The 23540-nt window shown below is 36.9% G+C and overlaps 1 protein-coding gene across 2 annotated transcripts in view; it reads right to left on the bottom strand.

The window, feature by feature from the left end:
• PIAS1 (protein inhibitor of activated STAT 1) overlaps positions 1-23540 on the bottom strand; it is a 142095-nt gene that overhangs the window by 13284 nt on the left and 105271 nt on the right. For both annotated transcript variants that reach the window (XM_003267140.4, XM_030814644.1), the window contains exons 8-11: positions 13859-13932; positions 4295-4455; positions 2417-2547; positions 1529-1709 (exon numbers count right to left, since the gene is read on the bottom strand). In XM_003267140.4, the coding sequence (XP_003267188.1) occupies positions 1529-1709; positions 2417-2547; positions 4295-4455; positions 13859-13932 (547 nt within the window). The remainder of the gene's footprint in view (positions 1-1528; positions 1710-2416; positions 2548-4294; positions 4456-13858; positions 13933-23540) is intronic.

Raw genomic sequence — 23540 nt, 5'->3', positions numbered from 1 at the left:
AGGTTCAAGTGATCCTCCCACCTCAGCCCTCTGAGTAGTTGGGACAACAGGAACACAGCGCCATACCCAGCTAATTTTTTGGTAGAGACAGGGTTTTACCATGTTGCCCAGGCTGGTCTCGAACTGACTGAAATCTTTAATCTCATCATACAATGTCAAACCTGAAAATGATTTGACTCCAGGCACAGAAATGCCTGCTCTTGATCTGGTGCTGTAACGATGCCATCTATGGACTTTCCTTCTCTCTCCTACATTCTTTCTTTAGTCCCTACTGCTTGCTGGAAGAGTTTCTGGTTAGCTTCTATTCAGTTACAACAGGCCATGTGATTCTCCTGCTTTATACCTAAAAATGGGACACATCTATTTCTAGATTTACAATTAGTGTGCTACAATTGTGCTTCAGCACAATTAGAAATCTTGCTCAGAATCCCTGATGTGTCTACAGGACTAACAGCCTGTTGTGAGAGTACAGTTGGAGTATGCTACTTGTTTTACCACCCCCTAGAAAGTGCTAAGCTCTTTAAGGTTAAGACTGTACTTACTCATTTTATTATCACCCATGCTCAGCTGAGGGTGTTTTATACAAAGTAGATAACAATGTTTCATGAACTGAAGTATAACCTAGGTACACTGTTATTGATATAAGACTAATGGAAAATATGGGAGAAAAGTCTGCAAAGTGGGAAATGTTGTGTACTGCAACAGAAGTCATTCACTGCCAGCCTCATTCACATTCTGAGGCAGATTTAAATCATTGGTCTTCCTCTGCTTTCCACTTGAAACATTCAACTTGGGGTGAATTTTACAGCATACATTCTCATTTGAACAAATGTTCTACATCCTGTGAGCAGGAGCAGGATCACCTGGGAACTTACTAGAAATACAAATTTTCTTTTCTTTTCTTTTTTTTGAGACAGAGTCTCGCCAGGCTGGAGTGCAATGGTGCGATCTTGGCTCACTGCAACCTCCATCTCCTGGGTTCAAGCGATTCTCCTGCCTTACCCTCTAGAGTAGCTGAGATTACAGGCGCATGCCACCACGCTTGGCTAATTTTTGTATTTTAGTAGAGACGAGGTTTCACCATGTTGCCCAGGCTGGTCTCAAACTCCTGAGCTCGGACAATCCACCTGCCTCAGCCTCCCAAAGTCCTAGGATTACAGGCATGAGACACCACGCCTGGCCTAGAAAGACAAATTTTCTTAGTCTCTACTCCTGACTCAAACACAGGGGAGCAATGTACGCATTTTATTAAGCTCTCAGGTAATTCTGATGTACATACACCATAGTTTGAGAACCACGGTACTAGAATCATCTTTTGATATGAAGAATACTATATCCAAGTACCCTTTTAGTGCATTACCCCAATCCCTCCAGAGTATTACAAACCTGGGAAAAATTCAAACTATTCTTTGATTGCTAAGTTAAGTTTCACAATCAAGAATCATTTTATTTGGCAAGTCTTTAATCCCTATTTGCCAAGTTAATTTTCACGATTACTTTTTTTTTTAATGTCTCAGCACTTACTTACCCTTTATTATTTAGTGGTGATGTGGGAGATAGAGAAGGACAGGTCCTCTTGGCAGATGGCTCTTCTTCCTCTTCATCAGATGAACTGTCTATGGTTAGGTCAATCACTTCTACTTTCTTGTTTTTATTTGAGGACTGGTGGTGAGATGCTACCTGATGCTCCAATGTGGAGCTCAAGCATCCTATATGGGAATGATTAAAATACAAGGCAAGGGAAGAGCTATGACATCTCTCTTTTCTCACTGTCACTATAGTTTATCAGTTACAGTTTAGATTCACAATATTGTTGGAGCCAGAGAGTAGAAAACCAACAGTGGCTCCGTTCTTCTAAGTTTAAAACTATTATTTAATAACGGTAAATTATTTTTCAAAATAATAAATTACTGAATTAGAGCAAACAATCAAAATGTGTCTTATGTCCACTTCAGAAGAAAAGTAATTTGAGAGCACAGACGGTATATTAATTTTTGTCTGTATAGTATCTGACATACTTAAGAAATATGATGTTAGCATTTTCAAAACTCATAGTCTCTTTATAGCAAAAACATACTAAAAGCCAGGAAAAAATAAATGAAAAAAGAACCTTTACTACTCTGTACCAAATCTGTTAAAAATTTAAAATGGGTACAGTTTCAAAAGTATGAGTTTACAAATGACTAATTATATTACATTACTTTGAAATCTTATATCAGTAAATTTTTTAAAGCTGGCAAAAAAGTGAATTTAAAAGGAGTTCTATTACTTCTGAACATTTAATCAATAAGTTAATAGGAATTATTAAGCTATCCACAAACTGCTCAGTGATTTTTAAAAATATATGGATTTTAATATTGAAAACCAGACTTACAGCAGTAGGGAGACTGCCCCTTCCTTATGAAGAACTACTCACCGTCGACTCCATTGTAAGAGGCAGAAACTTCTTGTACTTCCTTTTTCGATCTCATCGGTGCCCAAGTGCCATCCTCCTTAAATTGTATTTCATCACAGTCTGTACAGTACTTTAGGATTTCCATAAACAAGCTATAAGAAAACAGTTCATCCTTAGAATATATTTTAAATGAAAATAAAGGTTGAACAACTTAAGTTATATTTATTCTTAAAATCTAGTGCTAACTAGGAATATAGCTGCCTAATTTATGTCACATTTATGTAAGAAAATATCATGTGACCATGAAAAATGACATTTTCAAAGATTCTTAATCATATGGGAAAATGTTCACAAAAAGTGAGAAAAGGTCAACAAAAGAAAGCTTCATTTCAAAAATAAATTCTGTGTGAGTAGTATATAGACAGTAGTTACCTCTGGGTGGTATCTTCATGGGTATTTATTTTTCTTCTTTATACTTTTCTGCATATTCTAAATTGCCCACAGTAAGCATGTCTTATTTGATAAACTAAAGCAATACATATACAAATATGTAATCAAAGGTTAAATCTCTTTGATAAAGTATCATAACAGACATTTTAAAACATGTATAAAGAAAGCATAAAATTAATTATGGCCAAATTCTTAGGTTATAGTGTTAAATGAAACCAAAGGACAAAAATTATTAACAGTGTACAATCACAATTATGGAAAGACAAAAATCAGAAAATTATATACCAAAAAAAGCTTTTTATTTTCCTGTGTTTTTCAATTTTTCTTTAAAAGAGTATGTGTGTACATGGCTTTTATAACAAAAAATGGGAGAACCTAAAGCTATGTAACATATAAAGTTGGAAAATATTACTATTTGATTCTGATTTACTAGTAAGTGATCGTCACTTCTGAAAAATTAAACATAAAACATTTAAGTTACATGTTGTTTATTTGTTTGTTTTCCCATGACTGGTCTGACATCTTTCAAGCTTCAGGTTATACTTGTATTGCTAAATATACTCAATTTCTCATATTACCACCTTTAGGCTCCTGTGTTTTCTTAAATACCACAGGTAAGTTGCCTTAAGTGTTTTGCTATAAAGTACAGGAAATATTAAGTAGAGGCTGGGTGCGGTGGCTCACATGCATGTAATCTCAGCACTTTGGGAGGCCAAGGCAGGAGGATCACTTGAGCCCAGGAATTCGAGATCAGCCTGGGCAAAATGGCAAGACTGTCTCTACCCCCCCACCCCTCAAAAAATCAAGGAGATGTCCTCCTTTTCACAATTTGTTTTTGTTTAGTGGCAAAAAGTAGGGGGGAAAGGAGGCTGCAGAATAGCAGAAAATTTAGAGGAACATTCCAAGATGTCTGGTAGGATAGATGAAACAAAGGGGTGTTAAAAGCAATAATTGGTTTTGTGATGCTATAGGTGGGCAAGACAAAAAAGAAAAAGAAGACCATGACTGAAGGTGGATCTAATCTCCAGAAACAGGCTAACTTCTATTGAAAAGCCCAATTTTGGATGAACCTGAGTTAACCCAAATTTCCCCATACATTCTTTTTCCAATATGGTCTGCATATAGGGATGGATGGACTAATGACAGGAAAAGGAAAAGGTATAAGCACACCCTGCTTAAAACCACCAGTGCTTTAAATGACAAATGCCAGAAGGCACTGACAGTAACACACGCATTTTCAAAACAAGGGAACATCAATTTAAAAAGATAAAATATTCATAACACTAATTTGAAATAAATTACTTTGAAAATTAATTTTTTTGTGAGTTTGCAGACTCACAAAAATCCTACAAATATGTAACTTCGAATTTTCATCCCAAATCTGATGTGTAACAAACCCAGATAATATACGGTCATTTCAAGGTACCAAAAGCACTTAAAGTAACATACCCATCAATAATAAGGTGTTCATATGGAGCCTTCTTATCACAGACAGGACAAACCCAGGTTGGTTTTTTCTCATTCATCTGAATGTAAAGAGTTGCGTCAAAACATTGTAGGTGAGAACATGTAAGGGCTCGACATGGAATTGTCAGCCGCATTTTACCAAGCTTTAAAAAGGGAGAAAAAGTAAATATTAGATAACTGCTATTCAACATTTAAGCTTTGACAAAAATTTCCTAGAACACAACAGGTAGGCATGCTGATTTAAAGCATACGGTGTTTACTTTTCATCAATGTAGAAGAACATTAAACACATTTCCTGTGAAATATCCATAGGTTAAAAAATTACAGTATTTCTTTGGCTATCACACAAAATGACTATGGAAAGTCTACAACAAGGGTTATTTACTAAAATCCACAGCTCACAGATCAGCTTTTGGTGGAGAGGGTCATAAACCCCTTGAATTATATTCAAAATTTCGTGTGTGCATTTTTCTGGAGAGAGTGCTTTCACCAGTTTTTTTAAGAGATGGGGTCTTGCTATACTGCCCAGGCTGAAGTGCCAACTCTATTCACAGGCACAATCGTAGCACACTACAGCCTCAAACTCCTGGGCTCAAGCAATCCTCCTGCCTCAGCCTCCAGAGTAGCTGGGGATACAGGCGCACACCACTGTGCCCAGCTTTTCTCAAATTCTTAAAGCAGTCCTTGATCCAAAAAAATTTAAGAACCACCTAACTAGGCATTAGGGAAAATAAAGAATGTCTTATTAAATACTGCACAATATAAAGATGCATTGACATTTGCTATCAGTCTTATCTATGAATGAGAGTAGTTCACAGGACAAAACTGAATCAATAGTGATCATCCCCCATGATGTTTGGCATAATTGCCAAGTGGCAGCTCTGAGGAGGAAGGCAGGTGCACACACTCTGCATTGCTTCCTCACTGGGAACCATCACGAGCAATTCAGCCTACAGCCCTGGACCTCTAGCATCTCCAGCATGTTAGGAGACTTCTTGCCCTGCAAATATTGCTTCAGCTGACACGGGTTGAGTCTATCCAGGAAGAGGAAATCTGCTTCATCTGGTCCCTGAGCTGCTAGCTTTAGCCCAAGGCAGAGAAGCCACCCAGAAACCTGCACAGGGAGGTACCATATCACTATCTCATTCCCCAGAAGCCAGCTTGTACCACTGTAGAGTCCCCAGATCCCACAATGGCCATATAGTAGAGAAGTTATCTACTTTCAATAACCACATTATTTGCCAAGTACCAGGAACAGATTTGTGAACTTCAAAAATATAAATGCTTGTGCTGGAGAGGATGTGGAGAAATAAGAATGCTTTTACACTGTTGGTGGGACTGTAAACTAGTTCAACCATTGTGGAAGACAGTGTGGCAATTCCTCAAGGATCTGGAACTAGAAATACCATTTGATCCAGCAATCCCATTACTGGGTATATACCCAAAGGATTATAAATCATGCTACTTATAAAGACACATTGGACACGTATGTTTATTGAGGCACTATTCACAATAGCAGAGACTTGGAACCAACCCAAATGTCCATCAATGATAGACTGAATTAAGAAAATGTGGCACATATACACCATGGAATACTATGCAGCCATAAAAAAGGATGAGTTCATGTCCTTTGCAGGGACATGGATGAAGCTGGAAACCATCATTCTGAGCAAACTATCACAAGGACAGAAAACCAAACATCGCATGTTCTCACTCATAGGTGGGAACTGAACAATGAGAACACTTGGACACAGGGCAGGGAACATCACACACCGGGGCCTGTTGTGGGGTGGGGGGCTGGGGGAGGGATAGCATTAGGAAAAATACCTAATGTAAATGACGAGTTAATGGGTGCAGCAAACCAACATGGCACATGTATACCTATGTAACAAACCTGCACGTTGTGCACATGTACCATAGAACTTAAAGTAATATATATATATTCATATATATATGAATTGACTCTTGTAATAACAACACTTAGCTTAAAACACAAGCACATTGTATAGCTGTACAAAAATATTTTCTTTATATCCTTATTCTATAAGCTTTTTTCTATTTTTAATATTTTTTACTAGACCTTCACATTTGTCCCACTGGAAGGTCTTCAGTGGCAGTAACAGACATGGAGCTGTTCTCTCCTATGGTAACAGTGCCTTCTTCTGGAATACCTCCTGAAGGACCTGCCTGAGGCTGTTTTACAGTTAACTTTTAAAATATATATAAGAAAAGGGAGTACACTCCAAAATAATGATAAAAAGTATAGTAAATACAGAAACCAGTAACATGGCTGCCTATTATCAGGTATTATGTACTGTACATAATTTGAAGACCTCCATCGTATATGCGGTTCATTGTTGACCAAAATGTTATGTGGTGCTTGATTGTAATCATATGCAGGAGTGTAGAGTTGGGAGTACACAGAAGGGAGTTACCAGTTTTTACTCTAGGTCCCTCCAGGCTATACTTCTGATATTGTAAACTGGCATTGCTCTAGTCTCAGTAAGTTTATAGCATGTTCAGTGTTCTATTTTTATTCATCATGGCTACATCTGGTTGAAGTAAGGAGGAAACAGTGTTAATTTAGAGAAAGTAAAAGAGGCCCAGAAAGGTTAAATGCCTTTCTTAGAGACACAGTAAATCACTGGTATCAAAGCAATTATTTTGGGCCCCAAATGACAATTAATTTCCTGGTAGACTAGGAAATTGCACATTTCTCTGAAATTGATCTAAGCAAGCCAAGAATCTTTTCCTCATTTAACTCATATTCTTTTCAAGCCTTTATATTTTTCTTTCATATATATATATATATATATTGTTTATATATATATATATGAAATATATATATATATATATATATATATATATATATATATATATATATATATATGAAATATATATACCCTGTGTAGGCCTAGGCTAATGTGTGTTTGTGTCTTAGTTTTTAACAAAAAAGTTTAAAAAGTAGAAAATAAAAGTAAAAAATGTTAAAAATAGAAAAAAGCTTATAGAATAAGGATATAAAGAAAATATTTTTGTACAGCTATACAATGTGCTTGTGTTTTAAGCTAAGTGTTGTTATTACAAGAGTCAAAAGTTAAAAAAATAAAAAGCTTATAAAATAAAAAAGTTACAGTGGCCAGGTGCGGTGGCTCACACCAGTAATCCCAGCACTTTGGGAGGCCGAGGAGGGAGGATCACCTGAGATCAGGAGTTTGAGACCAGTCTGGCCGACATGGCGCAACTCCGTCTCTACTAAAAATACAGAAACTAGCCAGGCATGGTGGCACACGTCTGGGATCCCAGCTACTTGGGAGGCTGAGGGGCAGGAGAGTCGCTTGAGCCTGGGAGGCAGAGGTTACCGTGAGCCAAGATCGCACCACTGCACTCCAGCCTGGGTGACAGAGGGAGACTCTGCCTCAAAAAAAAAAAGTTACAGTAAGCTAAGGTTTATTACTGAAGAAAAATATTTTAAGTTTATTGTAGCCAAAGTGTACAGTGTTTACAAAGTCTACAGTGATGTAAAGTGATGTCCTAGACCTTCACATTTGCTCACCACTCACTGACTTATTTAGAGCAACTTCCAGTCGTGTAAGCTCCATTCATAGTAAGTGCCCCATACAGGTGTACCATTTTTCATCTTTTATACTTTTCACTGTACCTTTTCTATGTTTAGCTACACAAATACTTAGCATTGTTACAACTGCCTACAGTATTCAGTTTTGTAACATGATGTACAGTTTTGCAGCCTAGGAGCAATAGGCCAAGGTACATAGTAAGCTATACCATCTAGGTTTGTGTAAGCACACCTATGATGCTTTTGTTGAATAACAACAAAATCCCCTAATACTGCATTTCTCAAAAGGCATCCCCATCATTAACGCATGCACAACTGCATATTTTTATTTATATGTGTCTCCTCCTACTAGAAACAGGTTGGACTAATTTCCTTGTCCCCATACTTGGAAATATACAGCAGTAAGACAGTCCTGTGCACTGATAAGGCTTCAGTTGTGCATGATGGGCAATTCCAGGAGGCACCACTCATGGAAGGTATGCAGGTCGTACTCAGTAATTTATAGTGCAGCCTGAGTGTGAGTTCTGGTGTTAGAATGAATCCTGGCCCCGCTACCTACCTACTGTGTGAATCCTGATGTTATTTTACTTAATCACTTAGAGGCTCAGTTTTGTAAAATGGGGATAAAAATGGGATCTACACAATATGATTGTGGGGATTCAATTATGTTTACTACATAGTACCTGACATATAGTAAGTTTTCAATAAATAACAATAGTATTAATTAAAGTACAGAAACATATTTGCTTTAAATCACTTTGTACACTAGGAGACCAACCCAAACCTCAGCTTAGTAGTCATTCTTTTACTCTGGGCTCACAAAGTATTAAACAGCTTCATTAGACTCCCTTACTGCATTTCTACTCAATTTTAATTTTTTTATTTTTTGAGAAAGACTCTCGCAAGCAATTCTCCTGTCTCAGCCTCCCAAGTAGCTGGGATTATAGGCAGGTGCCACCATGCCTGGCTAATTTTTGCATTTCTAGTAGAGACGGGGTTTCGCCATGTTGGCCACACTGGTCTCAAACTCCTGGCCTCAAGTGATCTGCACACCTTGGCCTCCCAAAGTGCTGGCATTATAGGCGTGAGCCACCTGCCCAGCCAATTTTTTATGATTTGATTTACATAAGCACCTGATAAAAAGGCCAAAAGAACAAAGTAGCTATTGTAACAGAAAAATTACCATTAGGCAAGATATCATGTTGCATTAGTTCAGAAACATTTTCCAAATAGCAATCTGGTTGGTGGTGCCAAGTTACATTTTTATATCTTATGTCAGACCTTAACTTATCTATGAAATACAAATTCCTATTTTATAAGGTACTTTTGCTATTGCCTTAATACTATAGAGAAACCACAGACTAAAAATTCTAGACAAATACAGTAGTAGTACACAAGGTTTATGAACTATAGAACTATCAGACTACTTCTGATTGTTTATGAAAACAACAGATAAGATGATAAGAAATAAAGACTGTTTCAGAATCCAAGCCATAGGCCATGAAATTTATACTCTGAAAAGCAGCTGTTTTCCAAAGGCCTTCATCTCACATACCTTTACCCCATGATCTCCAGCTGTCAGTTCATATCTTTTAGGCAAGAGAGCAACTCTCAAGCCTTTATCTTCAGCTATACTGATAAGGTTACCTACAGAGTTTTTAAGGAACACTGACACAGAAATGGTACAAGAAAGACATAAATGGGTACATGAAAGCAAAAGTTCACTTTCAAATGCATTATTAGCTGTCACACAAAAGCCTTAGAATCATAAAATAACTATTATAATTCTCATATTCCTGATTTTAAAAAAATCACTAAATTCTAAATAATTATCTGAAAAACAGATAGCGATTTTCTCTAACTTGGTATCAGGAGAGAAGCTGAGCTTTGAACGTCTTCATCTTGTGATTACAAATTCTTCCTTTCCCTTTATAGGACATAAATTATGTTTGCATTATTTGCAAATAAGCACTTTAACTCTCAAATGTGTTTTCTAATGCCACTAACTTTACAATAATAGTGCTATCTATATTAGTAACTGATGAAGCTGCAAGAGAAAACATTCTAGATAAAAGTTTTAACCAACTTATATTTTTAAAAAGCCCTAAAATGTCAATAAAACGTGCTTTTTCCTTGCAAAAGGAAAGGAAAAAGCGTGACATTAAAAACAATTTCAGCTGGGCACAGTGGCTCACACCTGTAATCCCATCACTTTGGGAGGCTGAGGCAGGCGGATCACTTGAGGTCAGGAGTTCCAGACTAGCCTGGCCAACGTGGTGAAACCTCGTCTCCAATAAAAATACAAAAATTAGCCAGGCATGGTGACAGGCGCCTGTAATACCAGCTACTCAGGAGGTTGAGGCAGGAGAATTGCTTGAACCCGGGAAGTGGAGGTTGCAGTGAGCTGAGATCGCACCACTGCACTCCAGCCTGGGCAACAGAACAAGACTCTGTCTCAAAAAATAAAATTTTTAAAAGGCTGGGAGTGGTGGCTCACACCTGTAATCCCAGCACTTTGGGAAGCTAAGGCAGGCGGATCACCTAAGGTCAGGAGTTTGAGACCAGCCTGGCCAACACGGTGAAACCCCATCTCTACTAAAAATACAAAAAATTAGCCAGGCGTGGTGACGTGCACCTGTAGCTCCAGCTACTTGGGAGGCTGAGGCAGGGGAATCGCTTGAACCTGGGAGGTGGAGATTGCAGTGAGCCAAGATCTGGCCACTGTATTCCAGCCTGGGTGACAGAGCGAAACTCTGTCTCAAAAAAAAAAAAAGAATAATTTCACAAGTTTTTTTCACAATAATAAATATTTCATAAATACGTTTCCAGAGTTTATCTTCTTTTCTTCTATCAATTCCATGTCATTTGTATTTGGGTTTACAAAGCAGTTTTTCAAAGATTCCTCCACCTCTATTTTTAATAAATCAGAACCATAAAATTCCCAAAGAGTAAAAACATTTTTAATTATTTTTGTTGCCTTTAGCTAAATGGCACAGAAACAACAGAAACTCATTTATTTTGAGCTCTGTACATCACAACAAGGGCAATTGTAATGCACAGTAAGACATCATATTTACATATTTCAAAGAGAACAAATCTCTTTTATTATCCTATAAATTTGATATATAGGTATTATTAAATTTTATTTTTGAGTAAAAACATACCTAAAATATATGATCTTACTATTTCAGAATAACTGTAAGGGATTATCCCTTTAGCCAAATAGAAACCCATGAAAGTATTATAATTATACATTTTACACAAACACACATATACAATATACATATATAGTTGTTTTGTTTTATAATCTGAATTTTTAAAGCAGATGTCAATTTAAAATGAACTGCTGTCCGGGCGTGGTGGCTCACGCCTGTAATCCCAAGGGAGGCCAAGGCAGGAGGATTGCTTGAGGCCAGAAGTCCATGACCAGCCTGGGCAACATATCAAGATCTTTTTTTTTTTTTTTTTTTTTTTTTTTTTTTTTTTTGAGATGGAATCTTGCTCTGTCGCCCAGGCTGGAGTGCAGTGGCGCGATCTTGGCTCACTGCAAGCTCCACCTCCCGGGTTCACGCCATTCTCCTGCTTCAGCCTCCTGAGTAGCTGGGATTACAGGCGCCCGCCACCACGCCCGACTAATTTTTTGTATTTTTAGTAGAGAGGGGGTTTCACCATGTTAGCCAAGATGGTCTCGATCTCCTGACCTTGTGATCTGCCCGCCTCGGCCTCCCAAAGTGCTGGGATTATAGGCGTGAGCCATTGCACCTGGCCCCAAGACCTTGTCTCTACAAAAAAATGCAAAAATTAGCTGGGTGTGGTGGCATGTGCTGGTAGTCCCAACTACTTGTGGGGTTGAAGCAGGAGCATTAATTGAACCTGGGAGGTGGAGGCTGCAGTGACCTGAGATGGCAGCACTGCACTCCAGCCTGGGTGACAAAGTGAAACCCTGTCTCAAAAAAAATAAATAAATAAAGGTGCAAAGAGCAAAATGTGATTAATAGTTTCTAATAATACAGAGATGAGCACCTGCACTACAGAATTAAAACACAGTTCCACAAATAAAACTTCTAAGATTTATATTGGTGTGCTTATTTATATGAATAAATGATTCATATATGTGCTAAACATAAAGCATCATATATATTAGTACAACTATAAACACTTTTAAGTGAGATTGCAGAAAAACAATACTTTTTCCAGTGATTTAAATGGAAAAGGAAGTGTATGTACTTTTCTAAACATATTGTATTTTCTGAATTGGTGTTTTACAACAAAATGAGGCGGCAAAGAACAACAGATGGGGGAATGGATAAATCAGGGTTTCGGAGAAAGAGGGTAGAATAAGTATACATCTTTTTACCTTTTTCTAAAAATTTGTCTTTTTCTCACCCTCTACTTTCCCAGTCTGTGAATCATTTTTCTAAGCACGAAAAGAAAAAAAAAACAAAAAAACCACACACACAAAAATCCACACCAGTCTCCTTTACAACCTAAGCTGTTATAACATTTACCTGGTTACTTAAAGAATTTTTAACACTAATATAAAAAGCTTGGAGTCAAAATATTTTTCGCAAGAAAAAAATTGGCTTTATTATAAAAATGAATAAAAATAAACGTTACACATATACACAATGATACAATTTGATGATTTTAATTAACTTCATTGTAATTTTTTCTATAACTTACAGAAACTTATTCATGATCTACTAATTTTTTCATGTTTGAAGTTTCATAAATTACAAAAGACTAATATTTGTAATTACAAATAACATTTAATTTCTATTTAAATTCTGTTTCTTTAAGAATACAGTAACTTCATCATCATCTGAGATTAATAGGATCTCAGTATCAAAAGCTTTCAATATCAGGCCTGTCTGAACAATCAGACAAATCAGGAAACAGATGTGTCCTTTCATTCTTTCTCCCCAATTTAAATATGATTAATTGGATTAATTATAGAAAAGTAACCAAAATGTCAAGGTAATTTATTATTAATTTTTCACATATTTTCGTATGGCCATATTCAACCACCACCCCTACCAATGAGCCTAACATCAAATTAGTGTAACATTGTTTTGAGACCTTTTCCTTTATAGGTTTAATAATTTGGTTAAGTCTTGGGACCATATATTTATTTCATGAAAATGATTGATTCTGACCTCATTTTCTGGCTTAAAATATCTCAAGGTTTTTTTTATATGTATAACAAATTCAGCATTTAGGCCGAACAGAAGTTTTTAATTGGTGAATTGTTATAATGTAGTCATTGTTGGCAAAATGGTTAAATGAGACGTGTGGGTAATCATGGCTAGATTTTTACTCAGAAAGGTACTATCTTAAGTAAAATTTTTGGCCAGGTGCGGTGGCTCACACCTGTAGTCCCAGCACTTCGGGAGTCCAAGGCAGGTGGATCACCTGAGGTCGGGAGTTCGAGACCAGCCTGACCAACATGGAGAAACCCCATCTCTACTAAAAATACAAAATCAGCCAGGCATGATGGCGCATGCCTATAATCCCAGCTACTCAGGAAGCTGAGGCAGGAGAATCGCCTGAACCTGGGAGGCAGAGGTTGTGGTGAGCTGAGATGGCACCATTGCACTCCAGCCTGGGCAACAAGAGCGAAACTCCATCTCAAAAAAATAATAATAATAAAAATAAATAAATAAATGTAAAATTTTTATAAATACACTGAGACAATAAACATTTCTTATTTTGAGATTTTACACTTCAGCCTGAGAGATGGTCATTAATCACAGGCCATACTTACATATGTCTTACTAAGAGTAGATCACTTTTAAAGACTTGTTTAGATTCCAAATGCAATGCCTAGATGTCTTTCCACTTTTCATAAACTGTAACAAGGTGGATATATTTTAGAAGTAAACAGAATTTCTCAAATAGTAAAAATACTTAATAAAAAGAGAAAATACATGTTAAACTTTCTGGAAAGCAAGTTAATAGTTAACACTTACTGGACATAGTAGAGAAACCCTTAGGCTGGTTGTAGCTATTTCACTGTCTGGATCCGCAGTCAACTTCTCTTTAACTGATATTCATTGAAGAAGAAAAAAAGCAAACAAACAGAGTAAGTTTATTAAAGATACATTACTGGAGCATTACTATAAAGAATAAAAAACTTAAACAAATCTGCTCAATTATTTCCCAATCAATTGAATGGAAAGATAAAAACAACCATATGGCTTTTAATTCTATAAGCAATGGATGGAAAACAATTGTTTATCTGTAGAATGACTATGTTTCCTGTAAATTTCCTATTTCTCACTCAGGGGACAAAAACCTGCAGCAATATGACAGAAATTTCTCTAGTATGTTGACATATTCAACTAATGGTAGACCCTTTTTCTTTTATAACTCTACGATATCGGATCAAGGTTTTCTTTCCTTTAAACTATGACTAATATTATTTGGGCTCTTCTATTTTCGAGGACATTAATAATTAATAAGAATAACATTTATACATTTTTGAAAGCTCAGAAAATAAAAATATTTACTGTAAAACAGCTTAATTCAAACTTTATGAAAAGAGTCCTATTTCTTTTTTTTAACTATACAATTATTTGAATTTTAATCTATTTCTCTATAAAATACTTGTGCCCTCTTGGGCAAGTCAATCCTCCTTTCTCAGCTTAATTTTACTTATAGTAAAATTGGAACCCACACTAGATAATCTTTAAGTCTTTTCACTTCAAACTTCTTATGGTTCTTAAGGGAGGAGACACTAGTAATTTTACTTTTCCAAGGCTGTTCTTTCATTCTCTTTCAGTCTGATATAAAAGACTCTTTATACTTCTCACCTGGAAACCTGAGCTATCTGTTACCTCTGAAAACTTCAGTAACAGTAACAAGAAAAAACATTATAGGGGGTGAGACAAGAAATACATATATGTAATATTCCAACAATTATAGAAACTGTCCCATAATAACTTTAAAGTCTATACTGTACAAAGGGGCCGTAAGTTGGGTAGCTGTATACACAGTCAACAGAATTTGAGCTGTGCTACAACTAAGTGTGACCAGATAGACACCACATAGAAAAGAAAATGAAGAGAGGGAGAAGTACTCCGGTAAGTTATAATTTCAGAGTCTACTGTTCTGATAACCATTTATGAGAAATCCTACCTTTATTAAACACAGTCCCCTGGATTTTAGTCTGGGTTTTTTTAGATGGTCCAAATCCTGGATATCCTATCCAACTATTTCCATAAATTAGTGGATCCCAAGTAAGGTGCACATCAGACCTACCTATAAAGCTTCCTGAGTCAGAATGAAAAGAGGGACACCAATTGCTAGTTTTTTAAAAGCTCCAGATATGATTCTAATGCCAGACTAAAAAGTCATTTCATGGCCTGGAAATTCCAAATTTTCAAAGTCTTAATGTATTTCACAGGCTGTCTCCTGACACACAAAAAAGGCATACAACTTCTGGTTTTTAGTTTGGAAAATATAGTTATAACACTACGCTAATGAATACCATACATAAATTACAAAAAGTATGCCTTTGTCATTATACACCAAATCTTAGTCAATCCTTTCTTATAAATATGATTTTAAAAAGTAGTATCTTTGTTAAAGGCAACAAATAATCGCCATATGAAATAAACATGCAAATAGAATTCTAATCTGATTACTCACTGTGTTGGCTAATTTTAGGTGTCAACTAAACTAACTAAATGCAGGGCTACCTACATAGCTGGCAAGGCATAATTTCTGAAAGTGTCTGTGAGTGTGTTTCCAAAGGAGATGGGTGTGTCAGTCTGTGGATGAGTGAGGAAGATCCGCCCTCAATCTTGGTGGACACCATCCAATCAGCTGGAGGGCATGGAAAGAATAAAAAGGCTGAGGAAAGGAAAATAAATTCACTTTCTCTTTTTCCTTGAGCTGGGATACCCTTCTTCTCCTGCCTTTGGACTTCTGTGATCCCAGCTACTTGGGAGCCTGAGGTAGGAGGATTGCTTGAGGCCAGGAGTTTGAGACCAGTCTGGGCAACACAGTGAGACCCCATCTTTAAAAAGAAAGAATTCCAGATTCTCTGGGCTTGGGATGCTGGGATTTGAACCACCATATCAGCCCTTCTCTTCACCCCTCTTAGGCCTTTGGCCTTACATTGAGAGTTGGCTTCCCGGATCTGTGGCCTTTGGACTTCAACAGTCATATTACTGGCTTCGCTCGTTCTCCAGCTTGCTGATGGCCTATCTATTGTGGGCATTCTCAGCCTTCATAGTCATGTGAGCCAATTCCCCTAATACATCTCCTCTCAACTCACTCACTCTCATCTCTCTCTCTCTCCTTTTCCCCTCTCCCTCTCCTTCCCCTCCTAGAGTCTCTCTAGAGAACCCTGACTAATAACCACTCTACATGACTTCATCAACCATCCCACCAGCACCCTTTATAGACATAGCAAGCAATGGGTATAGTAACTGACTTTGAACTTTGCATATTTAAATTTCCACCTAAATGAAGCAATACTATAGATCATAGTATCAACCTTATACAGAACAAAGCTCAGTGTTTAGTGCTCAGAAAATAAACTGAAATAAGAGAGGCAACATAAAGTAGTGGTTAAGAGCATAGGACCTAGAGATAGCCTAGCTTAGAATTTAGTCTCAGTTAAGTCACTTAACCTCTCTATGCCTGTTACATCATCTGGTAAATGGGAACAATAATAGTACCTCACAGAACTGTTTTAAGGATTGAGTTAATACACATAAAAAGTTTCAAAATACACTTGAGCCTGGGAGGCAGAGGTTGCAGTGAGCTGAAATTGCTGCCATTGCACTCCAGCCTGGGTGACAGAGTGAGATCCTGTCTCAACAACAAGAAGAAAAAAAAAATTTTTTTTTTTTTTTTTTTTTGAGACAGACTCTCACTCTGTCGCCCAGGCTGGAGTGCAGTGGTGAGATCTTGGTTCATTGCAGCCTCTGCATCCCAGGTTCAAGTGATTCTCCTGCCTCAGTCTCCCAAGTAGCTGGGATTAGAGGTGTGCGCCACCATGGCTCGGCTAATTTTTGTATTTAGCAGAGACAGGGTTTCACCATATTGGCCAGGCTGGTCTCAAACTCCCAACCTCAGGTGATCTGCCCACTTTGGCCTCCCAAAGTGTTGGCATTACAGACATAGCCACCGTGCTGGCAACAAAAAAAGTTTTAAAATAACCTAATATTATTCTCAATAAATATTAGCTATTGTTACTTAAAATAAAACATGATTTGTATATTCACTTTCTCTCAGAGGTGCGAGAAGTTTTTGAAATTATTTTAGAATGTTTGCCAATTTCTATTAAAAAAAAAAAAAACCTATGCCTTCTCTTTTGCCATTATAGACCCAGTCCTAGTCCATTTAGTCTTGTAAAGATATTTTTTAAGGTCCTACCGAGATCTTGATTAGACTGGATTAATTCTACAGATTAATTTGGAGAACTGACATGTAACAATAGAATCGTTCGATCTCTTAGCAAGATATATCTCTGCGTTTATTCAAGTCTTCTATCAGTTTTTCTCAACGATGCTTTGTAGTTTTCAGCATACAAATCTTGCACATAGTTTGTGTGATGTATCCCTAAGTGTTTCATATTTTTGGATGTTACTGTAAAATCTTGTTTTTTGAATTTCAATTTCCAATTGTTCATTACTAACAGAAATACAATTTGTTTTTGTATATTGACCATGCATTCTCTAACTCTGCTAAACTCACATAGTATTTCTAGTAGCTTTTTTGGAGATTCTTTGGGATCTTTTTCTATGTAGACCATAAGGTCATTTGTAAATAAAGACTATAATTATTTCTTCATTTCTAACCTGTGTGCTGGTTTCTTTTTTAAAACTTTTCCTTGTCTTATTGTGCTGTCTAGGATCTCTAGGGCAACGCTAGGGGCAGATATCCTTGCCTTGTTCTCAATCTTAGGAGTGAAGCATTCAAGTTTTAGACCATTAGTGATGATACCAGCTGTAGTGTAGACTTTTTGTAAATACTCTTTATTACACTGAGGCAGCTCCCTTCTCGATTTTGCTGACAGTTTTATCATGAATGGATGTTGAATTTGGCCAAGTGCTTTTTCTGCATCTCTGGAGATGATCATATGATTTTTCATTTTTAGTTTGTTGAGAAGGTGAATTATATTTCAGCATTTGAATGCTGAAACCAACCTCGTATTACAGAAATAAATTCTGTCTGGTCACCATGTATTGTTTCACATACTGGACTTAACAATATTCAAAACAATTCTGAAAAAGAAAAACAAAGTTGGAGAATTCTAACTGATTTCAAGACTTACTATCAAGCTACAGTCATTAAGGCTCATTTGGCATAAGGATAGACATACAGGTCAATGGAAAAGAATAACATCCAGAAATAGATTTATACATCTATGGTCAATTGGTTTTTGATAAAGGTGCCAAGGTAATGAAATGGAAGGAAAGACAGTCTTTTCAACAAATGCTGTTGGAATATTTCGATATCTATGTGGGGGAAAAAAATGAATCTCTACTCTCACCTTGCACCATATACAAAAATTAACTGAAAACGAATCACAGACCTAGATCCAAGAGCTCAAACAATAAAATTTCTAGAAGAAAAATAGAAGAGAGTGCTTGTGACTTTCATTTAGGCAAAGATTTCATAATATATCAAAAGCATGACATCAAAAAATGGGCAAAAGATTTGGCAGATACTTCATCAAAGAAGCTATAAGAATGGCAAATAAGCACCTGAGAATATGCTTAACATCCTTAGACATCAGAAAAATGCACAATGAAATACCAGTAAATACCAATCACTATGGCTACAATAAAGCACCTGATGATACCATATGCTGGTAGGGATGTGGAGCCACTTGAAATCTCACACATTGTTAGTGGGAATGCAAAAATGGTATATTTACTTTAAAAGAAACTGCCAAACTGTTTTCCATATATACTTATCATATGACCCAGCAATCCCACTCCTAGGTATTTACCCAAGAGAAATGAAAACATATGTCTACAAAACTGAGGTATCCATATGCAAAATGTAAATGTTTACAGCAGCTTTATTCATATCGCTGCAAAACTGGAAATAATCCAAATGTCCATCAATTTATCAGATGGATAAATGTCCATCATTTATCAAATGGATAAATTATAGTACATAAATGAACTACTACTCAGCAATAAAGAACAAACTACATGGATGAACTTCAAAAGCATTATACTAAGTGAAAGAAGCCAGAAGCAAAGGGCTACATATTGTAGGATTGCATTTATCTGACATTCTGGAAAAGACAAAACTACAGAGCAGAAATCACATCAATGGTAAAAGGATGGGATGGAATGCAAAAGGCCACAGAAGAACTTTCTGGGGTAAAGGATGTTCTATATTTGATTGTGGCAGTGGTTCATGATGTATACATCTGTCAAAGGAATTTTTATTGCCTATAAATTATACTTTAATAAACTTTCTCAAAAGAAAGAGAGAAAACGGAGGGGAAAAGTACTATGCTATATTTAATCATAAGAAAGTATGAAGAAAAAATAAAGTAAAATAAAAGCACTTATTACTTGTGAGCAAGGGAATAAAAATAAAAATAAGACATATAATATTTGTCCTGCAGTAATCAGTCAACATGTGGGAAGTTCTCTGGGAGTTGAAGTTTTCACATTGTTACAGTGATCTGCAGTGGTAACAGTATTTTATTATATGACTATAATAAAGTTATAGCTAGTCACATTTAAAATTAATCTTGTTTTACCCAATAAGTCGATTTGGGAGTAGAATTAATCTTGTTCTTAATCCCTGTTGTCATGAGCTACAGGAGTTAGCTACTACTCACATGACGCTGTCTTTAAATTTAAATAAAAAATTCAGCTCATCAGTTAAACTAGCCACATTTTAAGTGCTCAATAGTCACATGTTGCTGGTGGCTACCATATGGGACAGTGCAGATAGAGAACACTTCCATTATCACAGATTGTTCTATTAGTGCTGTTCTAGGGTTGTTATTATTTCAAGATAATTTCTATCCTTCATTAATATCAGGTTATTTTAATTCAGCCTTTTAAAATTTTAAGGCTGAAAACAATCAAACATATTAAGATCAATATTTCATTTTATAAGCAAAGAAACAGGCACCGAGACCTGATTTTTTTCTGTAGATGTCTTTTCATCAGTTTACTTCAAAAATACGCAGATCTACTATGTATGTGGCACTGTGCTGAGCAATAGGAATTCAAGAAAAAAATAAGATTAAATTCCTCCTCCAAAGAACTCATAATCTAGTACAGGGTAAAGATGCTCAGTGAGATTATCTCTAATGCGCTCTGATGGAGTATGTTCAGGAAGCTAACCAAAAGTCAACTCATCTATTCTGGGGGTTCTGGGATGCCTCCTGGAAAAAAGTGAAACAAAGGATAACGACGTTAGGCAGAGGAGGCAGCAGGGGAGTTTTGAGGCATAGAGCACAAAACTAAAGCACTGAAGAAAGACTAAAGAGTTCCATATTTTTGGAATGGAATGTGAAGTATGAAAAGAAGAGTGAATACAGGCAACCCTAGAAAGTAATAAGCAGGTGCCACATCATGGAAAGTTTAAAAAGAAGAGTGAATACAGGCGACCCTGGAAAGTAAAAAGCAGGTGCCACATGATGGAAAGTTTACGTATCATGCTAACATAGTTGGAGTTTTTATTCCCTTGGTGTTAAGAAGCCATGAAATGCAAGGGAATGAGAATGGTAGATTTTAGATCTGTATAAATCACTTGGGTGGCTACCAGAGGAGACAGAAAAAGGAGTCAAGGAGAGGGATGTTTTATCTAAGAATGGTTTTTAAAATAAAAGCAGGATATGAGAGCTTAAACAAGGGCAATGATAGCAGTGATAGAAGGTACATTTGAGAAATATTTAGGGAGTAAGTTTGACAGGAGTTGGTGAGTTCAGTTTTAAATACTTGAATTTGAGGAACCAGTGAAATACTCAAGTGAAGGTAGTTAGCTATGTAAGTGTGAAATGCAGGGGAGAGGTCTGAGATGAAGACACGTATTTTGGGGTGGGTGTTAGTTTTAAACCATAAGGGTGTGTAGAAAAGTGCGCCCAGGATAAAACTCCAAGGAATGGCACCATTTAGAATGCTTCCCTTAACAGAATCCACTGAAGGCAGGTGATTGAGAAGATATGGTCAGAGAAGAAAGGAGAGAATTTCAAGGAGAAAGTTGTTCATATCAAATGCAGCAGAAGTATTCAGGATGAAAACTGAAAAGATACACTTTAAATTTAGCAATCAGATCATTTGTGACATCTGAAAGAGCAATTTCAGTGGAATGATAAAGGGTTAAAGACCATAATGAGATGCAGTGAGGAGGTAAAAAGAGCAAGTGTAGACTACTCTCACAAAAATTAGGATGAGACCAACGGGAGGAACACAGAGCTCTATCCATAGAGGAGCTTGTTTTCCTATTTTTTTAAAGACAGAAGAGTTTTCACAGCATAGAGTGACAGAAAAAGCCTGCAGACAGGGAGGAACTAAAAACACAGGACAAAGAGCAGATATATGAGGGAGCCAGGTCTCATAATACTGCTACCAAGCATCTCTACCTGGATGTCTCATCCCATCTCAAACACCGCAAGTCTAAGAGTGCACTCTGATCTCCCCGCTGCAATCTGATCTTTTCAACACAGTTTTCCGTTTCAGTAAATGGCATTACCATGTTACCTGGTGCTTGAGTAAGAAGCTTAGCACTCCTCCTTAGACTCGTCACTCCACACACACAGTCAATGCCATTTCAATGCTTCTCAAAACTCAAATCTACCACTATCACCTTAGTTCAGCACATTATCATCTCTTATGTACACTATTACAAACAGGTTCTCAACCGGCCTCACTGCCTTAGCCTTGCCTTCCTTTGATTCGTCTTCAAAGTGAGAATCAGACTGTCTAAATATAATCATGTCGTTTACTCCTCTGCTTAAAAATCTTCTAATGGTTTTCTATCATCTATCTTCATATCGTCTATGTCAACTTATCGTCTATGTCCAACTCTCTGGTCACCCTCCTTCTTGGCTCTCTTTTTTTCTTTTTTTTAAAGACATTGTCTCTCTGTCGCCCAAGCTGGAGTGCAGTGGTGCGATCTCAGCTCACTGCAACCTCTGCCTCCCGGGTTCAAGCGATTTTCGTGCCTCAGCCTCCCGAGTAGCTGGGACTACAGGCATATGCCACCATGCCTGGATAATTTTTTTGTATTTTTAGTAGAGACGGGGTTTCACCATGTTGGTCAGGCTGGTCTGGAACTCCTGACCTCAAGTGATCTACCCGTCTCGGCCTCCCAAAGTGCTGGGATTACAAGTGTGCGCCACTGCACCCAGCCTTTCTTGGCTCTATTCCAGCTGCACTGGCCTTTTCTCCTGGCATACTCTGTTCCCACCTTGGAGCTTAACTTCTCCTCATACTTATAATCTTGCCTTAAGTATCACAATACCAGAGAGGACTATGTTCCCCTATTGTACCTCTACAGAGTTCCCTGTCTATCTTCTTCAAGGCACATGTCAAAACTTTAACTCATTAATGACTTGTGCAATTATTTAATGCCTGTCTTTCTTACCAGACTGCAAACTTCTGGGGGATGCAGAGATGGTATGTGTCTTGTTTAATGTTATATTCTCCTGTGCCTGGAACACAGGAGACTCTTAACACAATTTCTTGAATGAAAAGAATAAATGAATAAAAGATTAACTTGAAGCAGCGAAAGGGACATTTCCTCTTGACACTGAAGGGAATAAAGTGAGGACTGGGCACAAATGTAGATAAGCTAAAAAGTAATTATGGTGGCACTGAGATTAAGGAAGAAATAGGTGGTTTAGGTAATTCATATCTTGTAGCCCCAATTTTCATGCATTGGCAGAGTGCTGAGAGAGAGGGATAGTGTTTGACTAGATTATGGCTAAGGCTTGAAATAACTGCTGAAGGGAGAAGGAAGAGGAGAAAGAAACTTGATTAAGAGTTGGTAAAAGACTGTTTTTGATAGTTGTGAGGGGACAACTCTACACGAAGGTAGAAACTCCAAGACAAAATCCTACTAAATCAAATGAATCAGAGAGTGGATTTCTCTGTGAAAAGTCTAAATAATACCAACTTTATTCTTTCAAGAACATAAGAGTGTCGGGCTTGACAACTTTGCTAGAAGTATTTATCTTACTAAAAATGACTTACAAAGAACATATTTGTAAGTAATTTGACTCTTTTAAAATACCTGACATTTCCTTTTGTCAAGTTACTGTAAACAGAATTTTAATTATATAATTTGTTGGGAAAGTTTTTTTTTTTTTTTTTTTTTTTTTTTTACAGGCAGCATACAGGTAAAGGTGGATAACCTGTTTTTTAGTAAATTACAACAAATTTCTTACTGGTGGGATCTAAATCAATATTCCATTGACTTCCCTGGCCAATAAGTAAGGTAAGGTATCAATTTCCACAAAAATCTCATCCAGTGTACAATTATTCCCCATCAGTATATCAGAGTAGAAACAGCTTTTGAATTAAACAATTTTTGCTGCTTAATGGTAGCTAATAGTGGTTTCTCGGAGAAAATAAAATAATTCAATTCCAGACTCACATTCCCACTCTCCCTCCAGGTGGTGCTATAGCTACAAGCGGAGACAAGTTAACAGCTTGA

This window comes from Nomascus leucogenys, chromosome 6, assembly GCF_006542625.1.
Source record: "Nomascus leucogenys isolate Asia chromosome 6, Asia_NLE_v1, whole genome shotgun sequence".
Classification (NCBI taxonomy): domain Eukaryota; kingdom Metazoa; phylum Chordata; class Mammalia; order Primates; family Hylobatidae; genus Nomascus; species Nomascus leucogenys.
Note: the sequence above shows the minus strand (reverse complement) of the source record. Positions and strands in the feature narration are given on the sequence as shown.